Source organism: Megascapheus bottae, chromosome 36, assembly GCF_031878675.1.
Source record: "Megascapheus bottae isolate mThoBot1 chromosome 36, mThoBot2.hap1, whole genome shotgun sequence".
NCBI classification, from domain to species: domain Eukaryota; kingdom Metazoa; phylum Chordata; class Mammalia; order Rodentia; family Geomyidae; genus Megascapheus; species Megascapheus bottae.
In genome coordinates this window covers 1654784-1682500 of record NC_143544.1, presented here as the reverse complement: position 1 = coordinate 1682500, position 27717 = coordinate 1654784, and the positions used below count along the sequence as shown (strand labels likewise).

Here is a 27717-nt window from a genome sequence, read left to right as displayed (position 1 = left end):
CTGAGCTCTTCAGCTCTAGACTACTGCCCTACCCTTTGAGCCACAGCACCACTTCTGGTTTTCTGGTAGTTGATTGGAGATAAGATTCTCACACAATTTTTAGTGCCTGGGCTGGTTTTGAAACATTATCCTCAGATCTCAGCCTCCTGAGTAGCTAGGATTACAGGTGTGAGCCACCACGCAAAGCATGAGTGCATTTCTTCTTAGACAGTGCTACTCCTTATCTCAGTCTCTTCCAGTTTTTCCCTCCCTTCCTCACCCACAAATTGTCTGGCTCATTTCAACACCGTGCCCAGTGAGTGCCACTGCTGCATTTGTTTACCCTTTGTCCCTCCATTTCCGTGTCTCTCCTTTTCCTCCCAAAGACTTACAAAGGAAAAAGCAGAACAAAAAGGAAAGAAAACGAAAACAGAGGGGAGGAAAAAAAAGTCCCTCTTGTTTATCATCACCTTTGATACCTCGCCAGGGCAGAGAGGGCAAGGAAACTCCCCTGAGTAGTCACTGGGCCTTCTCTTGGCTATTATCGGAAGGGATTCTCAATGCTAGTAGGACCATCTGTCTTGTCGCCTGGCAACACAATTCCAAATACTTGGCAGCTTGAGCAATGGAGCCAAAGGCCGTGGGATGGCTTAGAGGGCCATGGCAGAGCCCTGGACCTGTCTGGTGCTTGCCAAGGGCTTGAGGATAGAATTTTAGGAAGAGCTAGTGGAGCAACAGCTATTGAATCCAAGGCCTTCCAGTTCCCATATCCCACAACCACACGGAGCCAGCCTAGACCAGCCAGCCTCGCAGGCCCTTCCTGCTGCCACCTCTCCTTCCCTCCGTACTACTTCTGGGCCTCTAATGCCTGCTATAGGATTGGAAGGTTCCAGATGGCAGTTAGATATATCCCACTTCTCCCTAAACAGTTACTAAGCATCTGCCTCATGTGGGCCACGTTCTAGGGAGCCGCAGAGATGTGAGAACTAAACATGTCTGTAGAAGATGCTTATAACATAGCACTTGGTACTCCAAGGATGCCAGCCCTCGTTAGGGGCACTCAGTCCAGAGTTCAAGATCCAGTGGAAACGGCCACGTTGGCAAGCTAAATAGGGAGCGGGGGACAATAAGAGGGTCAGACAGGAAGGCTGTGCAGTCACAGCTGAGCAATGCAGTTTCAGTTACCTGTGCATTGTTGGGCCCTCTGCGCCCATCCACCGCGGGGTATGTTGGGACTCATCTCCCTACTGGCTGCAGAGAAGCTGAACCCTGCCTGATGCTGCCTGTGGGCAACACAGGAATTTGACTTCTCACCAGTGGCAGGAGCAAGAGCGAGGAGCTGCCGAATCAGGGATGAATGTCACAGGGCTGGGGTGGCTGAGGTGTAGAGGGGGCCTAAAGCAGAGGCAGGGGACTAAGGAAGCCTTTGCAGAGTCCAGATGTGCCCTGGATGAAAGTCTGGGCCTGTGGTCTGCTTAACACAGGAGGCTACTCTCCAGGCTCAGAGCTCCCCAATTGTACTTTTTCCTACCAGCGAGTTGCAAGGTGGCATGGCTTCCTCCAGGATCAAGGCACGTTGGTGCTGGCTTGGTTCTGCACTGCATCATCTTCTGCGTTGCACTTGGGCTATTCTTCCCTAGAGGAAATAGTTGCATGGACATCAGTGGACACTGGAAATCTGCATTCTTGTTCTCTGTGCATGTTGTGTGCTAGAGATCTTCATTGCTGTGTAGTATTCAGAGCACCCCTTGTCTTCAGAGATGGCCCCCAAAGACAAGTGGTTCTAAGGAGAAGATTGGCTTCTCCTGTCACCCCCAGGGCCTGTGAGACCCGGCATGCATTTCCTGAAGGTTTCTTGTCGTTGCCTGCCTCTGCCTATGCAGGAGGGAGGCTGAGGCTTGCTTTGGGTGTTAGAGGAAGTTAGCTTCTGTCTTCAGCATGTGAGACGGTGTGATGAGGGCCAGTGAGCGCAGACAGGAAGGAGGTAATCCTAAGAATCTAATTTTCAGAGTGCATTTTGGGGAAAAACAAAACAAAACTCACCTGCAAATCCTTTTGAAGTTTGAACTTCAATTCTCAATTAGATTTTCTTCTCAGCACGGATAGTGGCTTTTTGGATAGAAAATGAAAGAAATTAAGGTGGTACAGTTTGTGTTTCTGAGGAATGCTCCGTCTCCCCTTTTCCCAGAAGTCCCTGGGCTCATCAGTATGGCTGTCACCACAATGAGCCATGTTCCTGGCAGTGGCAAGATTTCCCTCAGAGGAATGCACCTCAGAGTTTTCTTTGTTGTCTACATTAAGTTGAGATGATTGAGTTGAGGAGTCAGGAGCGAGGGACCCCAACCTTATTGAATAGAGAGCTCAGTGGTGGGCGTCATGTGGCCTGGCGTAGGGGTTGATGAAGAAGGATTGCTTGTCTCTCTGTCATCTGTCTTCACTAACCCTGGCTCCCTCTGGAGGGATGGAGCCGACGCCTTCACCTGAGCAGTGCAGAGAAGAGGGAGGTTCTGAAGCCAGGTTGTCACATCTTATAAGCCCAGATGCTTTCACTGGGACCCTGCGATATTGGCATCTGTAAAGTTTTGCATCTCCCTGGCCTGTGTGGGCAGGAATGGGGTAGAAAGCCACCCTCCCTGGGCCTGGGTTGCTTTGCCCACATTATCTGTGACAGCATATCTGGTAGGCTGTTGTTTGAGCCATTGTAACACAGACCTCCACTGCTGCAAGTGACACTGGTCGTGAGGATTTCCCTTGGGGACTTGGTCCCTTTGGATTTGGTTTCTATGTTCCTTCACAGATTTTTAAAAACTATTTTTTTTGCGGGGAGGGGGGCATGTGAGGGGAAGACAAGGTGTCATTCTGTATCCCAGACTGGTCTCTTGCATCTGCCTCATGAGTGCTGGGATTATAGATGTTAGCTGCCACACCAGGGTCATGTTAGAGTTTTCTTTGAACTACAAAGTGTTCAAAAAAGTCATTTATTTGAAATACTTGTCAATATTTAATAGTTGAGAAGCCTTTTTTTTTTAACAAAAACAGTGGAGAAATCAGAAAATTTGGTGACTACTGGGTGTGTCCACAGACCAGGTGGCTCTGGCACACAGTGGGTGCAGGTGAGCTATTGCAGGCACTTCTGGCCCTGGTGTTTGGCCTGCCCACTATGTGCTCTGCCTGCAGGCCTCACTCAGCTTCACGTGGCCAGGGTATCCTCCTTGGAGGCTCTGTAATCATTTTCCCTTGAACCTGCCCACCCTCTCTCCTCCTCTCTCCCTCCCTTTCCTGGAAGAACTGAGTAGTTGCCTTGAGATTGCATAGCTGGACTGCAGGTGCCCAGGGTCTAGAGACTGTAGGCCCTGTGACTCAGGCTCCCCCTCAAAGATCAGAATTCACAGTTCAAAGTACTTTTTACTGACTGGATGTTGCTTTTGTACCGTTGTAAATTAGGGACTGTCCATCTTGTCTGTACTTTGCCTAGTGTCTGGCCCATTATGAGTAGTTAGTACTTGTTGATTAAGTGAGCAGAGAAATGAACTGATAAAACCAAAATGACAGCCTGCCTTATACCAGGCTTCTGCTGGAGCTGGAGCCTCGTCTTCCTCTCTAGCATCTCTGAACGGGGAGGCATGTTCTAGTTAGAAGAAATATGACCAGAAATGATAAAATTGCTGGGCATGCCCTAAGGAGGCTGAGTCAGGAGGACTTCAAGTTCAAGGCCAGCTTGGGCTATCTAGTAAAACTCTATCTCAAAACAGAAACAAAGCAAAAGGAAGGGGTGTAGGAGAATAAAGAAAAGGAAGGAAAAAATTATTTTAAGAGAGATTGGTACTGAGGAAGCTATGAAATGAATTTGGACATGAGCTTTTATATTTTCTTAAGGCCAAGGATTGATTGACAGCTCTGGGATGAGACTTAGGAATGTATTAAGAGTTGCTAGAAAAACAAAGAATATATTAAGAGTTATTAGAAAAACAAGGGCATAAAGAACAGTCAGTGCTGAACCTTAGAGCTTTTCTGGTTGATGTATCAGCTGCTGTTTGCTGTCTCCAGGGGGCACTCCTGCAGCTGTGGTGGTAGAGGGGCTGGCACCCCAGGGCCAGGCTCTTCTTAGACCATCCTTGGGTTGGGAGAGGCACTCCTTGGGTGGCAGAAGCCCAAAGGAAGTGAGTGGGGCGGTGTGGGGTGGGGTGGGGTATCAAAAGAACAGCTCGTTCTTGGGGCTCCTCTTTACAGAAAGAACCCTGAAGAGTTGTGAGGCAACTTGGGGGCTGACTGCCAAGAGCAGTGGATGATGGAGCTGGACTTGGCTGAGGGAGGGCACAGAGGGAGAGCCCTGGTGCTCGAATATGGGTGCGCCGTACCCTAGAGGGACCCCCCCACAACACCGTTCCCAGTTGTCCTCCACTGGGTTCCTCTTGGGCTCCACTGGCACATGGCTGGTAGGGGCAGAGCTGCAGCACCAGCACCATGGACTTGGACAGGCTTGGGAGTAAGGGCTGGGTGGAGAATCTTCTGGATTCCTGGAGTCTTGGTGCTTTAGGAGGGTCTAGGGCTGCACCTTGGGAGGTTGGCCTTGGCAGGTCTTGGGTAATTCTTCCTTGGCTCCCTCCTTGGCCTCCTGAGGTTGCCTGGCAGGGTGGAGAAGCACTTGCTTGTTTAACTCTGCCTGGCCAATGTCTGCCCTCACCAGGGAGGTAGCCGCTCCTCTTCTGGCTTTAATTTTTCTTGCTGCCCACACGGCATCTGTGCATTAGAGTAATTGAAGACTCATTTTCTTGCTCTCAAGGTGGAACTCAGAACAAATTTCTTGCTTCTCTGCAAATGAGCAGGTCCACAGAGATGGCCCAGGCTGTAGGTGGTGACAGACAAGGCGCTGAGCCCAGCGTAGTAGACAGCATCAGGTTGGGGAAAACAGCGGGTGTGGTGGCTTGGCTGGCTGAGCACCGCAGGCTTCTCAATGCCTTACAGCCAAGCTGCTCACTGCTGTGTCATAGTCATACAAGGCCCAGTGCCCAGTGTGGCCCCTGGGCTTCAAGTTAGTGGCAGCCTCACCCTGTGAGATGGCCTGAGAAAAGAAAACAAAGTAGTGTTTGCCTTGATGTGCCTGTGGTCTTCATGCTGGATGTTAACCAGGGTGCCTGGAGATGGAGCCTGGAAGAGCTCACTGTGTGCTGCTCCTTCTCATCAGATGCCAGTTTCTCCTGGGATGACACCCACACATCACCCACCTCCCAGTAGCCCCCTTCTCTGCTCATGTTCTGCACCTAGAGCATAACCCAAGTTCTTTTCATGTCCTCTGCCTGTCTCTTCACTGCTTTAGTCTGTGAGCAGGCCCTCAGCTGGGGGCCTCTTCTAGCCTTTGGAGACTTGAGTCAAGCTCTTTTTTTTTTTTTCTTGATGTTCTGGCCCCTCCCGCCCCACTACTGAATGTGGGAGAGGAGAGCTATGGTGAGGTATTGAGAGGCCTAAGAAAGTGGTGGGAAAATCTGAGTTTACCCGGAATGCAGCTTGTTAGGGACTTGGGGATAATGGTACATCTCTGGCAGCAGAGAGACAGGAGGCAGAGAAATGTGCCCAGACACGGGCCAGCTTGGTCCCCACACCAATGGCCAGGCCAAGCACTCAGTTTCATTACCCAATGCGGTAGACAGTGCACCAGGGTGATCTGGTGGCCAGGATGGTGGTTATGACCAAGAGGGCTGTGTTCAGCTGTGTTCCAGCTGGCTCTCCTCACCCCCACTCTTCTTCAGTTGTACTTGTGTTCCGTCCTGTTTCCTTCCGCACTGTTCCTCACACAGTCTTTTCCTGCTCCCTGTCTAGAGCAAGAGGGCACGGGCATGGCTCAGTGGCCTGTGGACCCTCTGGAGTTCAGGCCAGCTTCTCTGAAGACCTGAGGCGGGGTGTGTGATGTGGGACCTTGGGTCCCTGAGTACAATGGGCATGGCTTGTTTTTTCTATAATTGACAAATTCTATATTTTGGAGCCATTGACATTTATTATTTGAAGCGTGTCTATAACAGACACGAGAACTAAGCACGGTGGGCTGCGGTGTGATGTGGATTGGGTGATGTTTAAATGACCCCACATCTCCTCAGGCGCTTCCAACCCAGGGTCCCAGTTCCAGGTTTTTGCCAGCAGAGGGTGCATGCCCCAGCCGTGCATCGTGATTGCCCAAAGTTGTGTTAACCGGGGCTTACAGACACTTGGAGGACTTTAGAGAGCAGTCTGGGGGATTCTGTGCTGCTAATAGGAGGGCAGGGGAAGAGAATGTCCTTAGGTGACCACTGTAATGGAAAGGGAAGTCCAGCAGACCGACTGCCTATGGGGTTGGGGTAGGACAGGGTCTCTGAAGAGGCAGCTCACCCTGTCCATGCTGGACATGTCAGCGTCCTCACCCTGTGGCTGCTAACATTTGCCTCCGTTGTTTATCAAGGTCCTGTGGTTAGGCCATGTTCTAGGCTGGCTCTGGACAGAGGGAAGGGAGGGGACTCGGTGGCAGACTTAATTCTCACGGGGACCTCCATTAGCAGTAGTGGTGCTGGTGTGGAGAGTGGAAGTGGAAGTCCTCAGCTGCCCTGGAGACGGCTTTGACTCATTCTGAGGAGGTGTGGTGGTTCCCTAAACCTTGCTGGGGTCTGGATGTTTGTGCCTCCCCCAAACCCTATGCTGCAGCCTAATTCCCAGTGAGGTGGTGTTGGAAGTAGGGCTTTGGAAGGTGATTGATAGTGAGGCTCGGCTCTCAGGCCTCCAGAGAGGCTGGGCAGGACTGAGCAGCACCTCTGCCATGCCAGAACACAGGTAGAAGATGCCATCTAGGGGGAGGTGGCCTTGGAAAGAGAGTAGACCTGCTGGGATACCTGTAAGAAGTAAATTTTGCCTGAAAGAAGATGAAATGAGAATGAAAATGCTAAACTCTTTGAGTGTCAAAAGCCACCAGCTGCTCAGCTTCTCCTTCTCATTTTACTGGTTTTCCTCCTCCTCTTTCCTTTTTGAATGAGCTGGTATTAGGGCTCAAACACAAGGCCTGGGCATAGTTTCTTAGCTTTTTGTCAAGGTGGGTCCTCTACTACTGGAGTCATAGCCTCATCTCTGTGTTCACTTTCTGACTACAGCCCTGCTCCAACCCATTGTCCTGGCTCAGCTCCAGTGTTCTGCAGAGGAAGGGAGCCATGTTAGCCTTGCCCTCCTGCCCCAGGCATTAGAGCAGCTGTGTGGCATCCTTGGTGGCATTCCTCAGCACTGATGGAGCCAGACAGTGTGGTGGCCTCTGGGTCAGGAGAGCCAATGGTTTCCCCTGTTTCTTGCCATCAGTACTCTGGTGTCTTTTGTATTCTCCATTTGGGGTCCAGTGCGTCTTGACCACACGGGGTTTGTGGTCCATCAAAGAGTGTCCTGGTTGTTTGTCAGAGTATCAAGGTATGGAGCAGGCACCTAGGTGTGGACTCTGCCCATGCATTCTGATAGCTGCATGTTTCTAATTAATAGCAGATAATGTGTGAGTCCATTTGAGAATTACTCATACGTGTGATAAACCACAGCCCGAGGGTGGAAGCAAGCTGAGCAGCTCTATGTCCTAATTATTTCTGAGAATTTCACAAGCAATTAATCCTTCTGCTATCGGTTAACCTCACCACACCGCCACATGTGAGGCCCATCACGACAGATGCCCACCGCTGCTCTTGCAGTCACTGCACCCTGTGGCTTCAGATGTGGGGGAGGGGGTTGTGGCTACTGGCCACACTTGGCTTGCTGTCCAGGAGCAGATGGCGGGGATGGGAGTAGACAGTGCCACATCTGTTCATCTGCCTGCAGGAGTGAGGCAGAGCACTGGCCTCCTTCTGGGGAAGAGCTCTGAGCTCAGGAGTTGGGGAGGTCGACCACTCCAGTCTCCTTATGCGTAGATGGACAGTTTGAGGCTCAAGTAGGGGCAAACGCCCATAGTACCTTGCTGCCTCGTGGCTGTGACCTGTAGCCCCACTGTGGGAGTGGTCCTTTCTCTGCCACTTCCTGTACAAGGGTTTTACCCAGGGCAAGGTTGCCCTCTTGGCCTCTGATTTCTCATTCATGCTATTCATGTTGCCTCCCAGGAGAATGAGACTGCCCATGTAAGGCGCCTTTGCATCATGGTGCAGGAAGTACAGGGATGGAGCTTGGGGGCAGGTTTTATTTCCTGTCAACGCAAGCAAAAAAGTAGAATCCATGGGTGGGGCAAGGGCAGGAGGAGGCAGGCAAGGAAAACAGAACAAAAAGCTAGAATGGGCCTGAGAGTGACTTAAAAAGTTCTATTTTGAAGTTCAGTGTAGTTTAACCTTTCTCTTGGAGATAAAAGGGAAGGGAGTGGGTAGGCAGACAAAGATATAAAAAGCAGCCTGTTAAGTTTGAAAACTGATGCTGTAGGTTAAGTATGTACCCATAGGAGAACATTTTATTTCTATATGTGTGCCCTGTGAGCTGTCTCTTTAAATATAACCACATACGGATCCCAGGGCAGTGTGTAGAAAGGCTCTTGGAGATCTTCAGATGATCTATAAGTCAAGGAGTTATCACACAGCTGATTACGTGAGTGTGCACGTGTCCATTTGTCTAGATGTGCCAGGTCTAGTCACTGTAGTCATTAGTCCCCCTTTTAATTTGAAGGGGTATATGACCAGCCTAGGACAGTTCCCCCTGTGATGGCTCATCTTCCTCATGCCACAGTTTCAGTACTTGATATAGTGATCTCTGAGGCCTGTAGTCATTTAGATTAATAGCCAGCCTCCTTCTTGTAGGTCAGTGTTCTATTTTGGGACCTTGGCGGTTGAAGGGCAGTCCATGCTGTATTGATCCTTTATGTTTATTTATTTATTTTTTTGTGCCAGTCCTGCGGCTTGAATTCAGGGCCCAGACACTAACCTTTAGCTTTTTCGCTTTTTTTTTTTTTTTTTTTTGCTCAAGGCTAGCATCCTATGACTTGAGCCACATCCTCAATTCCAGCTTTCTGGTGGTTAATTGGAGATGAAAGTCTCACGGACTTGGCTGCCAGGCTGGCTTCAAATTGTGACCCTCAGATTTCAGCTTCCTGAGTAGTAGCTAGGATTACAGGCATGAGCCATCGGTTCCTGTCCTCGACTGATCCTTTTGAAATCAAGGATCCTTCCCTGGGAGGGAGGAGGGAAGAGGAAGGAGGGGGCCTGGGTTCACAGGCCTCCCAGTGTTAGGTCATGGTGATGACGTGTGGGAATTTGTCACCCTTCCTGCTATGTGCAACTCAAAAACACAGTTCAGGCCTGAGTCCTGTCAGTGGGGCAGGAAATTACAGCCATGAACCCGGTGGTTAGCATTCCCTGGGGAGGCCTTGAACTTATCATTAAAGGCAATCAGCATTTCCGCCCAGCCCATTCATTCCACGTGTGGCTCCCGAAGCAGAGCTGAGGTGCAGGTTTTAGCAGTGGGTAACAGTCCATCACTTACTCCTTTATTAATTTACTTGTTCATCCAACCCTTGATTCATTCCGTAGGTGTCAAGTTGCACTGAGTAAGGGGCTGTGCCTGGCTTTGGGGCCTCTGCTCTTCAAGGATTCACAGACTTTGGTGGCTCAAAGAACATGTTTTTAGAGACATAGATATGGGCATTAGGACTTAAGGGACAGACAGGGTTGCTTAACTATGAGGATGCAGAACATAAGGGGAGAAGGTTGCTTTGGGCTGCAGAGGTATGGAAGCTGAGGGGCATTTTGTACTTATGCTTTGTTTTGAGACAACAGGATCCCTGATAGGAAACTTACCCCTTTCTCCTGGAGCCTTCTTGGCTACTTTGGGCAAGTAGGAGATGTTCCACACTCAGAGACTCAAGGAACCAATGCAGATTTTCTTCAAAGCTTGGTTTTCTCGTGGCTCTGCCCAATGTGAGATGGCAGGGTGTGGCTTGTGGCCCAAGGGTGATGTCTGAGACACCTGCTGCTTTGCCTAGTCACACTTCTTTTTTTCTTTTGACTTTTTTGAGCCTTGAGTTTGTAGGCTTTTGTTCTGTGCCAGCATTTGCCTTTATCCCTGACTCTGTGCCTAGTGGGAAAAAGAGTCCAGACAAGTGTCAGGGGCGAGGCATGTTATGGGATTGGTTTTGGTGGTTTTGACCTTCTGCAATGGACCCTGAGGGAGCAACTTGGAACAAGCATTGTTGGGCCAAGAGCATAAGTTTTCACCTTTTTCTGTCTCTCCAGTCAGACAGCAGTCCACCCAAAGCTTCTGGAAGGCCCTATGTAGTCAGCTTGATTGTAGTCAGTTATTACCCTAGTTCTGCTGGGCCTGGGTAGATTGGAAGGAGACAGGATGCATGTGGAAGCAGACTGTGAACTGAGGCAGGAATAAGTCAGGGCAGGTCTACAACTGTCACATCCAGAGCCAGTGAGCCAAAGGTGTCCTAGGAAGGTCAGACTGAGAGGAAGTTTGAAGGTGGGTTGGAGTTGTAGGGGGGTGGGGGAGGGAATAGGATAGTTTCAGAAAATAGAGACAAGATTGGTTAAGATGGAATCTCAGGATTCTCCGCCCCCACCCACTTCCCCTGTCTTTCTGTGTTGCAGTGGATGAAAGAGCTTGACCAGGTTCATTGGATCTGTTAGGCTGCACAAGAATTATTTTGGGGGAAGCTTGTCTAGAAAAGCAACCCTTTGGGATGTGCAGTCCACAGGTGAGGGAACAGCATGCCATGTAAGATCTGTTGACTGATGTTGACTTGGCTTTCTTCCTTCAGGTGAACTACGCCAAGCCATCGTGGCCATGATGAATAGGAAGGATGAGCTGGAGGAAGAGAACAGGTAGTTCGGGGGCTTCAGGACTGGGGGATGGTCCTTTTCTCTAATGTCCTCCCTCAGGGACAGCAAGAATACAACTGTTGAATTATGCTGTTTTTGCCAGAATATGAATGGACAATTTCTATTCCTTCCTTCCTTCCTTCCTTCCTTCCTTCCTTCCTTCCTTCCTTCCTTCCTTCCTTCCTTCCTTTCTTTATTTTGGGGTCTGGGAGTTCCACTTGTAGATTTGCTATGACTTACATATGAGCAAGGACCCAGGACCTCACAGCCATGGCGTCTCCTTTGGAGAGGCTAGGATTTTGCAAGAGCAGTCTTTAATTCTCCCTGTAAGATTAGCCTGTATTGAGATAGAATTCCCCTCCACCACAGCTCATATTGTTCCAGTGTAGGATTCTGGGTTCTAGTATATTCACAGGCTCCCCATGCAACCATCACAGCATCATTAGGTTATCATCTCAAGAGGAAACTGCATCTTCTCTGGAAGTCCTTTTAGTGACCTACCACTGAGGACCTGCTTTCCATATTTCTAGCACTCGGTCATCTATCTACCTTGGCGTTTGCCCAAGCCAGTTTTTCCGATGGAAAGTTGGGGCAAGAGGATATATAGATTCTTTTGACTTGGCCAAAAGTGAAGTCAAAAGACCCTGTGAGGGAGAAGCATTCTGTCAAATCTTTTTTTCCTTATTGAAACCAGTCCTAGCCACACTCCCCAGCACTGGCCTCGCGGTTCCCTTGTGACCATAGCGGTTGGTCTGACTGGTCATGGCAGGCTGGCCTATGATGGTTCTTTGCTAAGGAGCAGTGAACTCCTTAAGGCTGCTGCCTGCGGAGCTGGTGGTGCTCATCTATCTGCCTGGGTGCGCATGTGCGTGCGTTCTTGTTACCGCCTCATTCCTCTGCTCAGAGCTTGCATCAAGGTCCATGGTGACATCCAATGACAATTCTCTTCTAGATCTTATTTTGGGCCTTGCTTGACAGCTTTCTTCCTCATCCTTTATAGAAACATATAAAAGCAAACAAGAAGAATTTCTAAAACAAAAGTGGATGTTTTTAATGCAATCTCTAGACAGCATCATTTTCCAACTAAAATAAACTTTTCACAAAGCACTTGTACCATGGCAGCACTGTTTCCTGGTTCTAGCCAGGGCTGTTGTCTTCTAAGAAGCCACCTGGTTTGTCCTGCCTTGTGGAGAACAAGTCCCTGTCTTGTTTCATTCTCTTTCTCAGGGAAGGAAAAGGCCAGGAGGGGATCTTCAGGGGAAATGGGGGGCTTGGAATCACGGGGATGGGGAAAGGCACTTTTGGTCACATTATTTTAGAGCAAGTATGTGATTTAGTGTGATGACACATCACAGTCAGTCCTCTAGAAGTCGCCATGAGGGCATAGTGAAGTAAATGTGCAGCAGCAGATTCATGTTGTGACTCTAACCTTCTGTCTTACAAAGGTTTTCTCTTCTTACTTTTCCCCACCTTTTTTTTTTTTTTTTTGGTGCTAGTTTGGGGCTTGTACTCAGTTCCTAGGCACTTTTCCTTAGCGTTTTTAATCAAGGTTAGTAGTTTTCTGCCATTAGAGCCACACTTTCATTTTTTATTTATTTTTTTGATGCTTAATTGGGAATAAGAATCTCATAGACATTCCTGCCCATGCTGACTGGCTCCAAACTTCAGATCTCAGCCTCTTGAGTAAACAGGATAACAGCTGTGAGGACTGCACCTGGGTTTTCTTGTAAAGCCTTCTAGAAGATCTGGTCCTCTTTTCCCTTTGAAGATCAGGAATGATGGATGTACAAATGAGCAAGTAAGGAGCACGTTACAGACTTGGCTGTGCACTGTCTGACTGTGGAGCTCTCCATGTGTGTTTAGCCTGCAGACGGCAACAAAGCACAGGCTCAACGTGCGTTTTGTGAGGAGCAATGGAAGTGAGACTAGACAGCTGTCATGTAATCTGAATGGGCGTTCTATTTTTATGCTGCAGATTATTCTTTCAGCTTCTTCTGACATCCTTTTCTTTGCTAAGCCTCTTCCTTGATGTGGCTGTGACAGAATGTCTCACTTTAACATGCTACACCTTTGAGTGGGATGTCTGGGAAGAGACTTGGCTGGGGTTTGCTCATTCCTCGTCTTCCCTTGATCTTAAGCTGTCAGATGGCTGGCCTGCTCACAGGGCAGCAAAGGCCTAGAGCCCAGCTGCAGATCAAGGGCTGGGCTCATTGTACTGAGCACCCAGATTGTTGGCTGTCTCTTGAAGTCAGTTTATCCAAAGTGGACTTGAATTATACAATGCACAGTGAATGAGCTGGGACTTGAAGTAGGTAGGCCAAGTTCTGTATTCTGGGCCGGATGGATTCTGGTCAACCCCATTGGAATGGTTGTGATCTCTCTTCCCAGATCACTGCGGAACCTGCTTGATGGTGAGATGGAACACTCAGCTGCGCTCCGGCAAGAGGTGGACATGCTGAAAAGGAAGGTGGCTGAGCAGGAGGAGCGGCATACTGTAAAGGTCCAGGCTCTGGCAAGGTAGGGAGGGATGAGGGATGGCAAACTTATCTGTCACCCACACTCTTTAATGAAAGGCCATGACCAAAAGAAATCAGATTTATGCAGCGTGTGTGTGTGTTTGTATCTGTATATGCATTTTTTAATTGTAATTAGTAAAAGGGTTACATGATATTTGCCAGATAGAAGGTGCATTAATTCACATACATTGATACCCTTTCACATGTTTTGTTTTTGTTTTTTGTTTTTTTGCCGGTCATGAGTACTGAACTCAGGGCCTGAGCACTGTTCTTGGGCTTTCTCAAGGCTAGAGCTCTACCACATGAGCCACATACCCACTTCCAGCTTTTTTCTATGTATGTGGTACAGAGGAATCGAACCCAGGTCTTTGTGCATGCTAGGCAAGCATTCTTACTACTAGGTCAAATTCCTGGCTATGTATGTATGTATGTATATATGTATGTATGTATGTTGGTTGGTTGGTTGGTTGGTTGAGGTGCTTATTTCTTAGGACCTGAGAGCTGTCCCTGAACTTTTCTCCTTTACCACTTTGAGCCACAACACCCACTTCTGGTTTTCTGGTGGTTAATTGGAGATAAGTCTCACGAACTTCTTTGTGCAGGTTGACTGTGAGCCACAATCCTCAGAACTCAGCCTCCTGAGTAGCTAGGATTACAGGTGTGAGCCACCTTTGCCTGGCTGAGATTTATGTGTTTTAATTTAACTTTATTGAACAAGTAATAATCATTGTACCTGGCTTAAAATACAGCTGTGATGTGTATACTTTTGCTCCAGCCCCCAGTTAGCTCCCTGGAGACGATCAACGTCACTGTGTCAGGGGTACTTCTGTCCACACTACTAATGTGTGTATGTGTCCTTCCTTATACAACTCACTGCTTTTTATTAGCCCTACCATGCCATTGTCTGAGAACACCAGAATCTATCTAACCAGCCCACCAGTAGCTGATAATGCCACATCCAGTTATGCCACATCCAGTTATCAGGGCATGTCATTTGTGCCTGCCATCGAGTGTGTTTGTTGGAAGCATTCTGAGAGGCAGACTTGGTGGGCAAGTTGCAGTGCACTTGTAGGTCAGAGACCAAACCAGGAATGCAGGTATGCACAAGGCTGAGTTGCTCCTGGCCCAGCTCACAGGGTAGGACTCAGAGTTTGAATCTCACAGCATCATGGAAGACAAAAGAGCCTGGCAGAGAACTGTTCATTTGCATTTCTCTAATTATGAATGGTGGTTACTTTTGTTTAAGAGCCTTTGTTTTTAGACATCTTGTTTCTATTTAATTAAAGAAAATAATAATGCATGAAAACTCCTCCTATAAGGCAGATTGGTCTTTTTTGTTGTTTTAATCAATAGTTTGTGTGTGAATATATTTTTATGCGCTTCATCACAGGTGATCTGTAGACTGTCTGCAGTCTTTTTTTTTTTTTTTTTTGGTCTTTACAATAACAAAACCAGTTTGGTTTTTTTTTTTTTTTTTTTTTTTTTTTTTTTTTTTTTTTTGCCAGTTGTGGGACTTGAACTCTTCAGCTCAAGGCTAACCCCCTACCCCTGGAGCCACAGCGCCACTTCCAGTTTTCTGGGGATTAATTGGAAATAAGAGTCTCACAGAGTTTTTAGTGCCCAGGCTGGCTTTGAACTGAGATACTCAGATCTTAGCCTCCTGAGTAGATAGGATTACAGGTATGAGGCACTACGCCCAGCCACAAAACCAGTTTTGATGTTGACCATTTCTACATACCTCATGTTTCATTGAGTGAACACACCAATTAACCAGTTACTATAGTCACTTTAACCTTCTGGGTTGTACCCACTGTTTTTCCCATTTTTGATGAACTAAGCAACTTCTTGGTAGTGCCCCTCATCTGTGCCAGGCACAGGAGCTGGGGCATTCTCAGGCAGCTCTGACCACTGTTGCCCACTGCCCACTGTGTAATCACCATGCTGCAGCATGAGCTCATGTCCAACTTCCACACCTTCCCAGCAGGTCCTTGTGAGAGCATTGCAGCTACCTAAGCAATGGTCTGAGACAGTAACCAGTGCCTAACTGGATGCTTTCTCCACTCATACTCCATATCACCCGGCCGCCCTGGCATTCTGTGGCAAAATTGTACTTGATGTGCAGTAAAGACTGAGGTCTTGAGGGACAGGACTCTGCCCTGCTGTCTCCTGGGCTTTGTCTCAGGTCCACCCTCCATTACTCGCAGTTGTGGTTTGGAGTGAATTGCTCCCTTGCTGCCAGTGTGTGGTCCTCATGTGTGAAGTGGAGAGGATGGTGCTCTTTCACCCAGGTGGACCCGAGTAAGGGGGAAGGATGTGGGGTGCGTCCGGGGCTCTAGGAGGCGTACGTTAGCATATGGTAATTCTAGGGAAGATCCTTCTCTGTAACTGTGATAGGGAAACCAATTTCTTAATGCGACAGTTTTCTAATCTGAAGTTTCCCTATGTGAACAATGTGTAGCTGAGAGCTTCAGGTATCTGACAGTTGACAGTTCGCAGGTAGGGCATTTATAAAACAGATGCTCGTCAGCAAGGAGAGAGTGGATGGAGGCTATTGAGCAGCCGGCTGGGTAAGCTTTGAGTTCAGTTGCTGACACCATCCCAGCAGAGTTCACCTCCACCAGCTGTTGAAGTTTCTTCTGGCTTCAGGCCACAGAAGGACCAGCTGTCTGTGATGGCACACAGTTGGCTTACTCCCACACTTGTCTTTGGGGGTGGGGAGGGCTTAGGCTGCTGGAGTCAGTCTGGGGTGGGCTGCGAGGTAGCATGGGCTGGCCCGTGCGTGTGCTGCTTCTGTCCTCAGGTCACCTGTGTTCAGGTAGTGGTGTGATAGTGACTGTGATTGACCTTTTTTCTGTTTATTTGTTGGAGAAATATGAGGACTTTGCCCTTTATGAAGGACATTTCTGCAGTGTTCATCCCAAGGTATTATGTCTTCTTTCTTTTTTTAGGGGGGGTAGTCGTAGGGCTTGAACTCAGGCCCTGGGCACTGTCCTTGGACATTTTTTGCTCAAGGCTAGTGCTCTGCCACTTAGGCTGCAGTACCACTTCTGGCTTTTTCTGTGCATGTGGTACTGAGGAATTGAACCCAGGGCTTCGGGCATGCTAGGTGAGCATTCTATCACTAGGCCAAGCTCCAACCCTGATTACATCCTCACTAACAGGCTAATGGTCAGAGCTGAGAAAGCCATGAATTCTGAATTCTGGTCTGCCTGGGATTTAGGCCTGGCCTTTGGAACCCAAGGTCTGAACGGTTACATTGCCATCTTTCCAGTTAAACACCTGTGTTGCCTGGTAAAGTCATTAGGTTTTATCATGCTGTGGCCACCTTGGATTCTGGCTGAGAAGGATTCTGGGGTCTCATCTGAGTTCAGCAGAAAAGAGCCTTGCTATTGTTTAGTAATGTCTGCCAGGGCATGGGAGTGAAAGTACTGGCAAACATACCCAAGAACTTGCCATACCTGTGCTGGCACTGGTGGAGGGGTAGAAAGTGCTAGAGATACTGTTCTCCCGCTAAGGTGGCAACATGGTACATGAACTGAAAAAAGAGAATATGTCATTGTCTTATGAAGCCCTGTTCAGTTCTGTTTGGTAAGAGGAACGTACTCTGGAGAAATGGCTTAACCCATGATTCGACAGAATACAACTTTCTCAGCCTTAGGTCAGAAATAGGTTTTGGTTTTGCTATGCATCATTCAGAAAACTTACATTTGTTCCATGGTCTGATTTAGAAAGCCTGCATTAGTGGACTGGGAGTTGGGGGAAGAAAAGACCAAGAGTTGATACAGAGGATGTTGTATTGCACCCCTCCCCCAGTCCTTCCACCAGGGGCTTCAGCCATGGCCATTGTCCTCATGAGTTGGTCCAGTTTAGCCTGGACTCCCCTGATTTGGTCAAGGTTATTATATATTCTTTCCAGAGAAATGGGCTGTGATCAGGAGGGAGGACGGTGAGGACACTATGGGACCAGTGAGTGTCACCAGGAAATGCTGCCTGGAGCCAGGAGGTGGCAGTTTCTTCTCACCAGAGAACCACAGGAGAAGTGGAGGCAGTTCCTGGGGTGACAGGCAGCAGCAGAGGAACACCTAAAGGGCGGGGGTTACGAGCACCCAGTACATGGAAGTTCTGTCTGTCCAGAGTGATTGTACTGGGCTCTGCTTTCCTCTCTTGTGGCTTTCTTCCCTGGCTGCTTGTTTACTGTTGCCCAACACTTAATTTTCTCTCCCTGGCAAGTTCCTAATCCAGCCGATTTGTCATCTTTGGACTGTGCCTTCGGCCATTCCCCTTGTTTACCGACATACTTGGTGACTCTACTTCCAGGAGTGAAATTCTGGGTCGATGTTCCCTGGGTAACATAAAAAGGAAATCAAAGGGAGGTAATTTATATTAATACAAAACAGATTTCACACACATCGGCTCTGGACACCGCTCTGCTAGAAACTAACACAGTGAGATGCGTGCCCTGCTTAGAATGCATGAGTTTGGGCTTGTAGGAGGTAAGAGGATCAGAAGCCGATCTTTATAAGAAGTACAGGAAATGAAAAAGCTGAAGGTAGACCCCAGAGGAAAACTGGGTACATCCAGAGTCTGTGCAATTGATTTTGGGCTCAGATCATAAAGAAGGCTGACCTAAGGTGGGGACTGCTATAGGAGAAACAATGGCCTCCGGCCTCTCTGCATGCTGGCTATGCTGTGTGGGTGCCCCTGTGCGGTGTGGTGCTCTCTGCAGGGCAGTGTGGGACTTAGGGACACCCCTTCTTCAAGCCATGCTTTTCCGTGTTCTTTCTCAAGGCTGTTATGAAATTCCATTCAGGATATTGTCTTCAGGAGTCTGCTGGCCACATTGAATGGTCTATTGACAATTCTTCCCTGTGTCCTGCCTGCCCTGGCAGTGCCATCACTTCCTGTGCTTGTTGGCTTTTCCTCTGGACAGAGTCTGATGGGATCAGTGTGTCCTGCTTTGACATGCTTCCAGTGGCAGGTCATTAACTGCTTCTACCTGAAATCTGGGGAGAGCTGCCTGCATGCAGTGGGCAGATCTGGGGGACATGGTGAGGACAGGATGGACAGGTCAGGGTGGAGGCCGACTGGCCCAAGAGGAGTTGTGTGCCTGCGGTTCAGTGGACCGATTGTCAGGGAATCTTGTTTTTGGGCTCATTCACTTCTCAAAAGTCTGCAATTCCTGGCTGGGTGCAGTAGCACACACCTGTAATCCTTGCTACTCAGGAAGTTAAGATCCTGAAGGTCATGCTTCAAAGCCATCTTGGGCAGAAAAATCTGAGATTCTATCTTCAAAATTACCACCAATAGAAATCAGAAGAGCTGGTGTACCTTGAATGGTAGAATGCCAGCTGAGCAAGTATAATGCACTGAGTTCAAATCCTAGTACTGGAAAAAATAAAGACAGCTGACTGTACCCTAGGTGCTAAAGTTGAGGGTGTATATAAACTAAGGTTTTAACCACTTGCTGAACAGTTGAATGAGCTGCAGTTTTCGTTGGCCCTGCTGAGGGGGAAGCGAGGTGTGATGGGGTAGGCTGGCCTGAGTTTGTGTCCTGCTACTCAAAGCTGAGACAAGGAGAGTGAGGCATCCAGGGACAAGCTTAAGGAGGTACTTGTTCTCAGGGCCCCAGAACATGACCATTTCCACCTAGGGCCAGGATGGAACAGGCTCCCCGTGTCTACCAGACGCAGGAAAAGTGCTGAGCACAGAGAGTACCCCGTGCAGGGACCTGGTGAGCTGGCCACAGTGATGGCAAGCAGCTTCACGGAAGCGCATTCTTGTGCCATTTCCAGGCTGCACATTCCTTTTCTTTTCTTTCTTTCTGTCTATCTGTCTGTCTGTCTTTCTTTCTTTCTTTCCTTTTTTTTTTTTCCAGTCCTGGGGCCTGAACTCAGGGCTTGAGCACTGTCCTCGGGCTTTCTCAAGGCTAGAGAGCTATACCACTTGAGACATAGCACCACTTCCAGCTTTTTTTTTTTTTCTATGTATATGGTACCGAGGAATCGAACTTGGGTCTTCGTGCATGCTAGGCAAACACTCTATCGCTAGGCCAAACTCCTGGCCCCTGCACGTTCCTTTTCTGCACTTAATCTAACCAACCCACTGTTGCTCATATGTAACTCACTTTATAATAAGGAATTCTCTAGGTCAAAGAGCTAAATATGTGACTTTGACTTGGCTGTGCCTTTCAAGTTACCCCAGGGGGCTTTTAATGTCTGACTGACCTTCCATGCTAATTAAATCAGAACCTCTGGGGCTGAGGCCCAGACACCCAGGTAATTCCAGCATGTGGTCAAGGCTGACAGTCAAGGGCTGGAAGCCCAGTTGCTTAAACCTCAGTGAACCTCCAGGCACCTAAGGGAACACAGACACTTCCATCTCTCTGTTACTTCCTCAAACCTACAGGTAGATCTCCTGGGGCAGCCAGGGATGTCACGGGGGTGCTGGCCTTGGATCTGTCCTCTGTCACTTAGGAGGAGTAATTCCACAAGCTTAGTTTCTCATACAACTGTTTTTGTTTGTTTGTTTGTTTTTTGCCAGTCCTGGGCTTGAGCTCAGGGCCTGAGCACTGTCCTTGGACTTTCTCAAGGCTAGAGCTCTACCACTTGAGCCTCAACACCATTTCTGGCTTTTTTCTATGTATGTGGTACTGAGGAATCGAACCCAGGTCTTTGTGCAGGCTAGGCAAGCACTCTACCATAGTCCAAACTCCCGGCCACAACTGTTTTTGTTTTTTAATTTAAAATACAACTTCTGTTAGATTACCTGGGGTAGGGTTTTGGCGTTAGAAAGTCCTTAGAAGGCCCAGGTGTGTGTGAGGGCCCACCCCCCATCGATGCTGTGCTGTGGATATACTTGTCTCCCAAGGGTTCCTGTAGGAAGCTTGGTCCCCAGCATGGGTGTGCTGGGAGATGGCATAGACCCTCTAAGAGGTGAGAACACCCAGGAGGAGGGGGTAGCTACCCTGGAAAGGATTAAGGCATTGTGGTTAGCTTGTTGATTGTAGGACTTGAACTCAGGACCTGGGCGCTGTTCCTGAGCCCGTTTTTGTTCAAGGCTAGCACTCTGCTACTTGAGTCACATTGCCACTTCCAGTTTTTGAATGGTTAACTGGAGATAAGAGTCTCAAGGGACTTTTCTGGCCTGGACTGACTTCGAACCAGGATCCTCAGATCCAACCTCCTGAGTAGCTAGTATTACAGGCCTGAGCCACCAGCACCCAGCGAAGGTAGTTTTTTTGGAGACCTCTGTGCTTTCCTGCTAATAAGAGCAGTAAGCTGGACCCCCGTATCCCCTGTTGGTTCCTGTTTCACCCAGCTGGACATGGTGGCTCATACCTATAATCCCAATACTTGGAATGCAGGAGAACTTCAAGTTCAAAGTCAGTCTGGAGTACTTAGCAAGTACCATCTCAAAACTGAACAATAACAACAAAAGATACAATGTATTTTCCCCAACAATAGGCCTTCATCACAGGCCAAATCAATGTGGCTGACCAACCATGGACTTTCAGCCTCCCAAACAATAAGCTAATAAACCTCTTCACTTTATGAAGCTAGCCCGCCTTATGCACTTCATTAGGGCTATATAAAACAATTCTTATTATCAATCTCCTCAACGAGAAAGCTCACTTGTGCCCCCAGCAGGCTGTGTGGGTCTGGCCTATTGTCATTTCTTGAGCTGAGTGCCTTGCTGCAGTGTGCTTGCTGGTGGTGAGTTGGACCCATGCTGAGGTGGCAGGTGAAGGCTAAGGTGAATATCCTTGGGTCATGGCTCCCTCTCCGTCTTGATTTCTTTTTTCTTATAATGTATGACTAGGAGTGGGACCACAGGTGAGCATAGCAGCGTTGTAGTGGCACAAGTTACTCATTGTTCTTGGCTCCAACATGGGGTTGGAGGATCCAGTCACTAGAACTGACATTGATTTGTCATCTCTTGGCTTCTGATTTTGTGACCATGGAAGTTGAGGATCTCCTTGGCACTTATGCCTTGCCAGCTCATCTTCCCTTTCAGGTAGGAGGGTGGACAGCCCAGCAGAAGTCTCTTCTCAAAATCCTTGTCAGGATTCAGGACCAGTGTGGGATCCTGGGTCATCTTCTATGTGGAAAGACAGACAGCATTGCAACAGAGGACACAGAAGCAGCTCCAGAGCTTTTAAGCACTCACACACAAGGGTGGAAGCTATGTGCTTCTTTATTTTCTCTGCCATGCATGGAAGCTTACCAAATACTCAGGTTTTGTCAATGCGCTAGAATTTTGGGCATACAGGCAGCGAAGTATATTTGCATGAACATCTGTATTTAGAAGCACATGGCCATGTTGAATGACTAAGCATCAGAGCAGTCAGTGCCCGATGCCAGATGTTCTCATAAAGTCTGCACCAAGCACAGACCAGGCATAAAGAAAGGGAAAAAGGCAGCTGGTAAAGGAGAGGGGAGAGGAGATGCATGAAAAGCTGCTGTAGCCCAGCACTTCCCCTCCGAGGCACAGAAGCAGGATGAATGTGTTGAAACTTGAGTGACAAGGTTATGACAGTTATCCACTGGATTCATTCATGTTCCAGTGGAGAAGTCTAGGGAGTAAGTAGGAAGGAGGGGTGATACAAATCCCAGGAAAGGTGAACTATGCCTGGGAGCCGATGCTAGCCTTGCGGGACTTGCTAGCATTGCTTGGAATGCAGCAGCCGCTCAGCTGATCCAGAGGCTGAAGCCCATTGCTCATTTGAACATCGTGGCAATTGTGTGTGTGTGTGTGTGTGTGTGTGTGTGTGTGTGTGTGTACACATACCAGGGCTTGAACTTAGGGCCTGGGTACTATACCTGAGTATTTTTGTTCAAGGTTGATGCTCTACCATTTGGGTCACAGCTCCACTCTGGCTTTTTAGTACTTACTTGGAGAAAAGACTCTTGTGGTTTTTGTCGACCTAAGCTAGTTTTGAACCATGATTCTCACATCTCAGTCTCCTGAGTAGCTGAGGTTACAGGCGTAAGCCACGGACAGCTGGTTTGGCCTTTTTTTTCTTTGTCTTGGAAGGAGGCAAAATTTGCCACCTAGTTATTCATAGAAAATGAAATTTAAAGTTTTGCTTTTCCTGTACCAGTCCACAAGGTGGCAATTTCCATGTCACTGAACATGAAGCCTGGGTCTTAAATATAGCCAGGATGTGAACACCCTGCAGGTGGCGACACTAGCAATGTGACATCATTGTCAAGCAACCTCCTGTTATTTTGGAGCAAGGAGGGGGCAGCAGGAAGGTCTGCAGAGGGGAGATATTCTTGGTGGCCGTGGTGGCAGCAGCACAGTACAGAGGGGCAGCTGTCAAGTTTAGAGACTTGGGGAGCTTGCAGAGCATAAACAAAAGTTCACCAGGTTTGTCAAGGCAGAGACTGTGTGTGAGACTCGACTCTTGCCTCTGCACATTCTAGTCTTACATAGTCTAGGGAAGTGCTCTGCCACTGAGATACACTTCCAGCCCAGCTGTCATCTGTGTGTGTGTGTGTGTGTGTGTGTGTGTGTTTGCGTGCGTGTGCACGTGCGTGCTTGCGTAGGTACTGCATGATACATGGAGTCCCACACAGGGGAGCCTGGCCAATTCCCTGACGCCATGACTTCATCCTCAGAACTGTGAAGGAAAAGAAAGGAGCAAACTTGAGCAAGATTCGACTCTTTATTTCCTGATACCCACTCCCAGCTTTGCCACCCCCCAGCTCCCTCAGCTGCAATCCTGTTCTGGACTTGTCACTTGGGTCATTCTGGTTGCTGGACATCTGGCTATCTCTTCCCTGCCCCAGGCGACTAGCGCTCATTGTCCTGTGCAATGAGGAGAGAAAATGCCATCTCAGGAGGAAATGTATCTGCATAGAAAATACATAATAGTGCAATTACATGGCTGTGCGTACATGGAAATAGGCTGTGTGGTGTGCTGCTAGAAAAATAGTGTGTTAAGCCAGGGAAGTCAGGAGACTGTATAATTTGGCCAGCCACTGGGAGGAACAATGCCCATTAAGAGCAAGACAATGTGTGTCTTCCTGAGAACACGGGTAAGGTGAGTGCAGGGCACTGCCATTAGCAAGTGAGGGAGAGAACCGGAGTGTGGTGACAGACCCCAGAGCCCTCTGGTCACCTAGGCCCCCTTCTCACAGCAGTGGGGTCATTAGAGGGCAAACCAAGCCAACTGTAGCTGAGGACCATAGGTGAGAAAGATGGCTTTGCTAGCTTCTGTGTGGAGAGGGGCCTGTGGAGGTGGAGAAACACCAGTGAAGGTTGGTTTAGGTTTTAGGTAGAAAAGAATGGTAAGGACAGTGAGTCTGGTCTCCTGGAGCATCTTGGTCTAGAACTTTCTCGTTTATCCTGTTGGAGTGGCCTAGTTGATCACAGACCTGGGCCTCCTCTGTTCTGGTGGCATTGATGTAGCATAGAGCATGCTGGGAGATGGAGCCCCAGGGGATGCCCCAGATGCATAGCCAGAAGCAGAGGTGGCTTCTTAAGTTCTATGGGCTGTCTTGAGGTAGCCCCCTGGAGGGCTGAGGCAGGGCTGGCTTCAGGGGCTGACTTAGGAGCACAACTCGGAAGCTGGAAGTGAGCGAGAGGCAGAATTGGAGGGACAGGGGTCTTCTTGAGATGGTGGCGGCTGCAGGGGGACCTGTACTTGAGCAAGCCTCACTGACTTTACCCCTTCAGCTCATGACTGTGGCTTGAAGTGCTTTCAGACCGTCCAGGGGGCCGCCCCCTTCTGCATCTCTGGATTGCATGGTGGTGTGAGATGAGAGGTATCCATGTGCAGTCAGCACGGATCAGCGTGGGCATGGGGGCCACCCGCTTCCTCTGTTCTCTCCCTAGCCCTGTGGCCTTATCTGCCAGCAAGCCTCCCCTGCCAGCCAGGGCGCAAGGTCCCGCCAGCTCTTGGGCCTGTGTCTCGCGTGGCCTCAGGCTGCTGTTTGCCGCTTGGTGTCACCTAACCATGTGCAGGCTCTCCGTCTATCCCTTCGCACCGACTCAACTTCCCTGGGTCCTTGAAGCATGGTCAGAAGCAGGCTTTGTTTTTTTTTTGCATTTTCTAGATGAAAAACTGGAGTCTTAAGGTCTCTTGTCTCACTTAAGTGGGAAGTGAAGAATCCAGGGGTTGAATGCCTGCCTCTGACCAACGTTCCTTGCTGTGAGGGCATTAGTGGTGCCACCTTTCTACGTGAAGAGATGGAAACACAGAGCCCTACAGGCTTTGGGTGTCTTTTCTTGCCTGCAACCAAAACAGCCTTGTATTCATCCTTAATGGGCCAGCTGTAAGGTCCCCACCGTTGTGAAGCCTCCAGGATTGCCACGGTTTTTCATCTTCAGTGTGTTCCCAGCATTCCCAGCTGGCATTGTGGTTCCTAGTGCAGGGCAGTGACTGGCCGTGTTAGTTACATGTTCTCCATGGAGGCAGCTGCCGCAATCGCAGCAGATGGGGAAGCACTGGTTAGAGCCCTTCACACTCGTGCCATGGATGTGGGCACCTGGCAGTGCTGCTCCAACACCCTCAGGGCTCCAGCTGTGTGCCAGGAGGGCAGCCAGCATGACAGAAGCACCATGCAACATGACTTGAGTCCCTTGAGTTTTCTCTCCCCATCTGCTGTGTGACCCTGGGCATCTTTGCACCTGTTTCCTCATTTGTAAATTCACATTGGGGACATGCAGAGGAAACAAAATGGCCTCAGTTCAGTGGTGGACTGTGAAGTGGTGTCTTCTGCTCCCACCCCCGCTCCTCAACCTGGGAAATGGGGAGATGGTTGTCACCTTGCTCCCGACTGCAGGTTTCCTTTGCTGGGGGTTCGTGTTCTCCTGTAACCTTGGGCAATGGGGGAGGGAGAGAGGTTCACTCCACACCTGCCTCTTGGTGTAGACTGTCCTTCTGCCAGAAAGCTTTTGAGTTAATATGGCGTAGGTGTTGCTAGAAAGCACCTCTTGTGGATAAGCTTAGCAATTAGTCTGAAGGAAGGTTCTGAGTGACCCCTGCTGAGGACAACCGTCTGACAGAGCTTCTTGGCTCCCAGCGATAGCTGGCACCAATGTGGCTACTTGGACTCCCTGCCAAGCTAATCCCTGTGCCTAATCCCAGATTCTCTTGCAGCCTGCCGAGCACTGTGGGGAGCTGGCCTCAGTCCCCACCTGCCTCTTTTCAGACGATGGCTTAGTGCGCTGTGATTGGCCTCTTCTCTGTGGATTGAGCAGATACAGGGGATTGGAGGACTCTCTTCATTTCATTTGTTTGGCTTCAACATCCGATGTCTTGGCTTCAACCTTTCTCTAGGTGAAACTGAAGTCTCAGCACGAGTTGGTAGGACTCTGGGTCCTATGGGCCATACCACCTTAAACTCTTGGCTGTTACCTAGATCAGGAGGAATGTGTGGGTACTGGGCTCAGTGCTCCCGTACCTTCTAGGAAAGGATGGAAATCGCAGAGCTACTTGTTGCTCCGTTATCAGTGCCATGGCACTATTAATAACTTACTCTTGGAATGGCCAATGTTTTGCCAGCTACTTTAGTTAGAAAGTCCCTTTCCAAAAGGGGAAGGCCAGTTCAGAATTGCCAACAAGTGATTTGGAGGCCAAGCACCAGTGAGCTTTGGTCTGGTTAAGAATACCACAACCCCAGTCTGATGATTGGTGGGTGTGGTGCCGATGCCAGCAGGGCTTGGACAGACTCCACCTGTGGTTTTGTGCCATTGGACTGTGGGAGACCAAAAGGAGGTTCAGGATGGGGGTCTGACCCTCCACTCCCAGCCAGATCCCCGGTTCCTATACAGCATACCATAGCTCACATCACCACTCCAGTACTGCTGTCCCCTGGTCCTTGCAGGCCTGGCAGAGCCTGCTGCCATCCTTTTTATATTGCCATCTGCTCTGTTTCTCTTCACCTTGTCCTTGCATAAGTTGTCACTTCATTAAGGCCACCACCAGCCCCTTGGTGCCATCTGTTCTCTGTTGGGTAGTTACTGAATATCGGCTTGATCTAGTGTCTGGCTTTGCACTTGGTCATTCCTTTCCTGAGCCTGGGGAGGTCGTTTTTCCTCCCCCAGACCTTAGCAGAGCTGGCTCCTTCTTAGGATACCTGGTCTGGACCCAGGTGCCTGCTGGCTCAGAAGGCCTGGCTGGTGCAGCCTCCTGCTTACCCTGGTGCTGGGTCCATTTTCTTTACAGCTCTTCAACCTTCTGAAATCATTGCTTACTTGCTTGCTTGCCTGGTCTCAGTAGGGATCCTTTACTCCCCTCATTGGGCCAGAGGTTGGCAAGCATTTTCTGTTAGAGGCCAGAGGGTGAATACTTTGGGCTTTTCGACCATATGGTCACTATCACAGCTATTGAAGTCTGCTGTTGTAGCGAGAAAACAGCCACAAAGGACACATCAGTGAACAGTCTGTCTGTGCTGCTACAATGCCTTCATAGAACCAGGCTAGGGGAAACCTGTGGTAGGTATATGAATATGTCAGCTTAATCATTACAAACAGAAAATGAAGCTGGGAACAATAACTTCTGCACAGAAGCCTGAAAAGGGAAGAATCAAGGTTAAAGGCCATTTTGGACAAAAAGTTTCTGAGACTTGAACAAGAGCTGTGCATGATGGTGTACTCATTATTCCATCTACTAAAGGAAGCATAAATACATGGATTGAAGTCCAGATTGGTTCAGACAGGAAGTGAGGCCCTATCTCAAAAATAACTGGAGCACAAAAGGGCTGTGGAGGTGATTTAAGTGGTAGAGTACCTGCCTTGCAAGCCTGAAGCCCTGAATTCAAACCTCAGTCAAAAAACATCTAGTCAGGCAACCAGAAAACACAGCAGGCTGGATTTGGCTAGAGGACCATAGTCTGCCATGTCTGGTCAAGTCTAGATGCCCACAAGCACTGGGTTATTCTTACCTTGTTTGCCAGTGCTCTGTGTGGGGCCTGCCACACAGTGAGAAGTGACTGTGTGGTCACATTGCTGGCAGGCGGCAGTGGTGACTTCTAAGTCCTGGCTGTACCCCCCACCCTCTTCGTCCCCCCAATGCAGGTAAACCTATGGTTGTGGTGTGTTTCTAATGACCATCAGTGTACCCCATGCTGGAGGAGGAAGGTCAAGGGTGGCTCTGTGGGCTTTATGGACTTGGCAGGTGTGGCAGGGAGGAGGCTTCTGGAAGAACATGGAGTAGTGTGGTATTTCTGAGGGGCCAGGGTCTGCAGAGCAGTGGAGACCCTGACTGATGAGACACCTGAGGTTTAGTTGTCCCACAGACAGTGTCACAACACTAAGAGTACAGAACTGAAGAGCCCATGGTCACAGAGGGTTTTGAGAGCACTGTGGGAGCTGGACCATCTACTGTTTCTTTGCTCTGAGGTGGGCTTGATCTGGGGTCTCTTGAGGGTGTTTGTTTGTTAAGGCTGAATCTCCAGCCAGCCAGGCCCTGGATTGGTCCCCATCCT

At 49.0% G+C, this 27717-nt stretch overlaps 1 protein-coding gene across 2 annotated transcripts in view; it reads left to right on the top strand.

Annotated features, from left to right (window-relative positions):
• Snx29 (sorting nexin 29) overlaps positions 1–27717 on the top strand; it is a 202600-nt gene that overhangs the window by 52483 nt on the left and 122400 nt on the right. For both annotated transcript variants that reach the window (XM_090324654.1, XM_090324653.1), the window contains exons 12-13: positions 10706–10769; positions 13155–13283. In XM_090324654.1, the coding sequence (XP_090180780.1) occupies positions 10706–10769; positions 13155–13283 (193 nt within the window). The remainder of the gene's footprint in view (positions 1–10705; positions 10770–13154; positions 13284–27717) is intronic.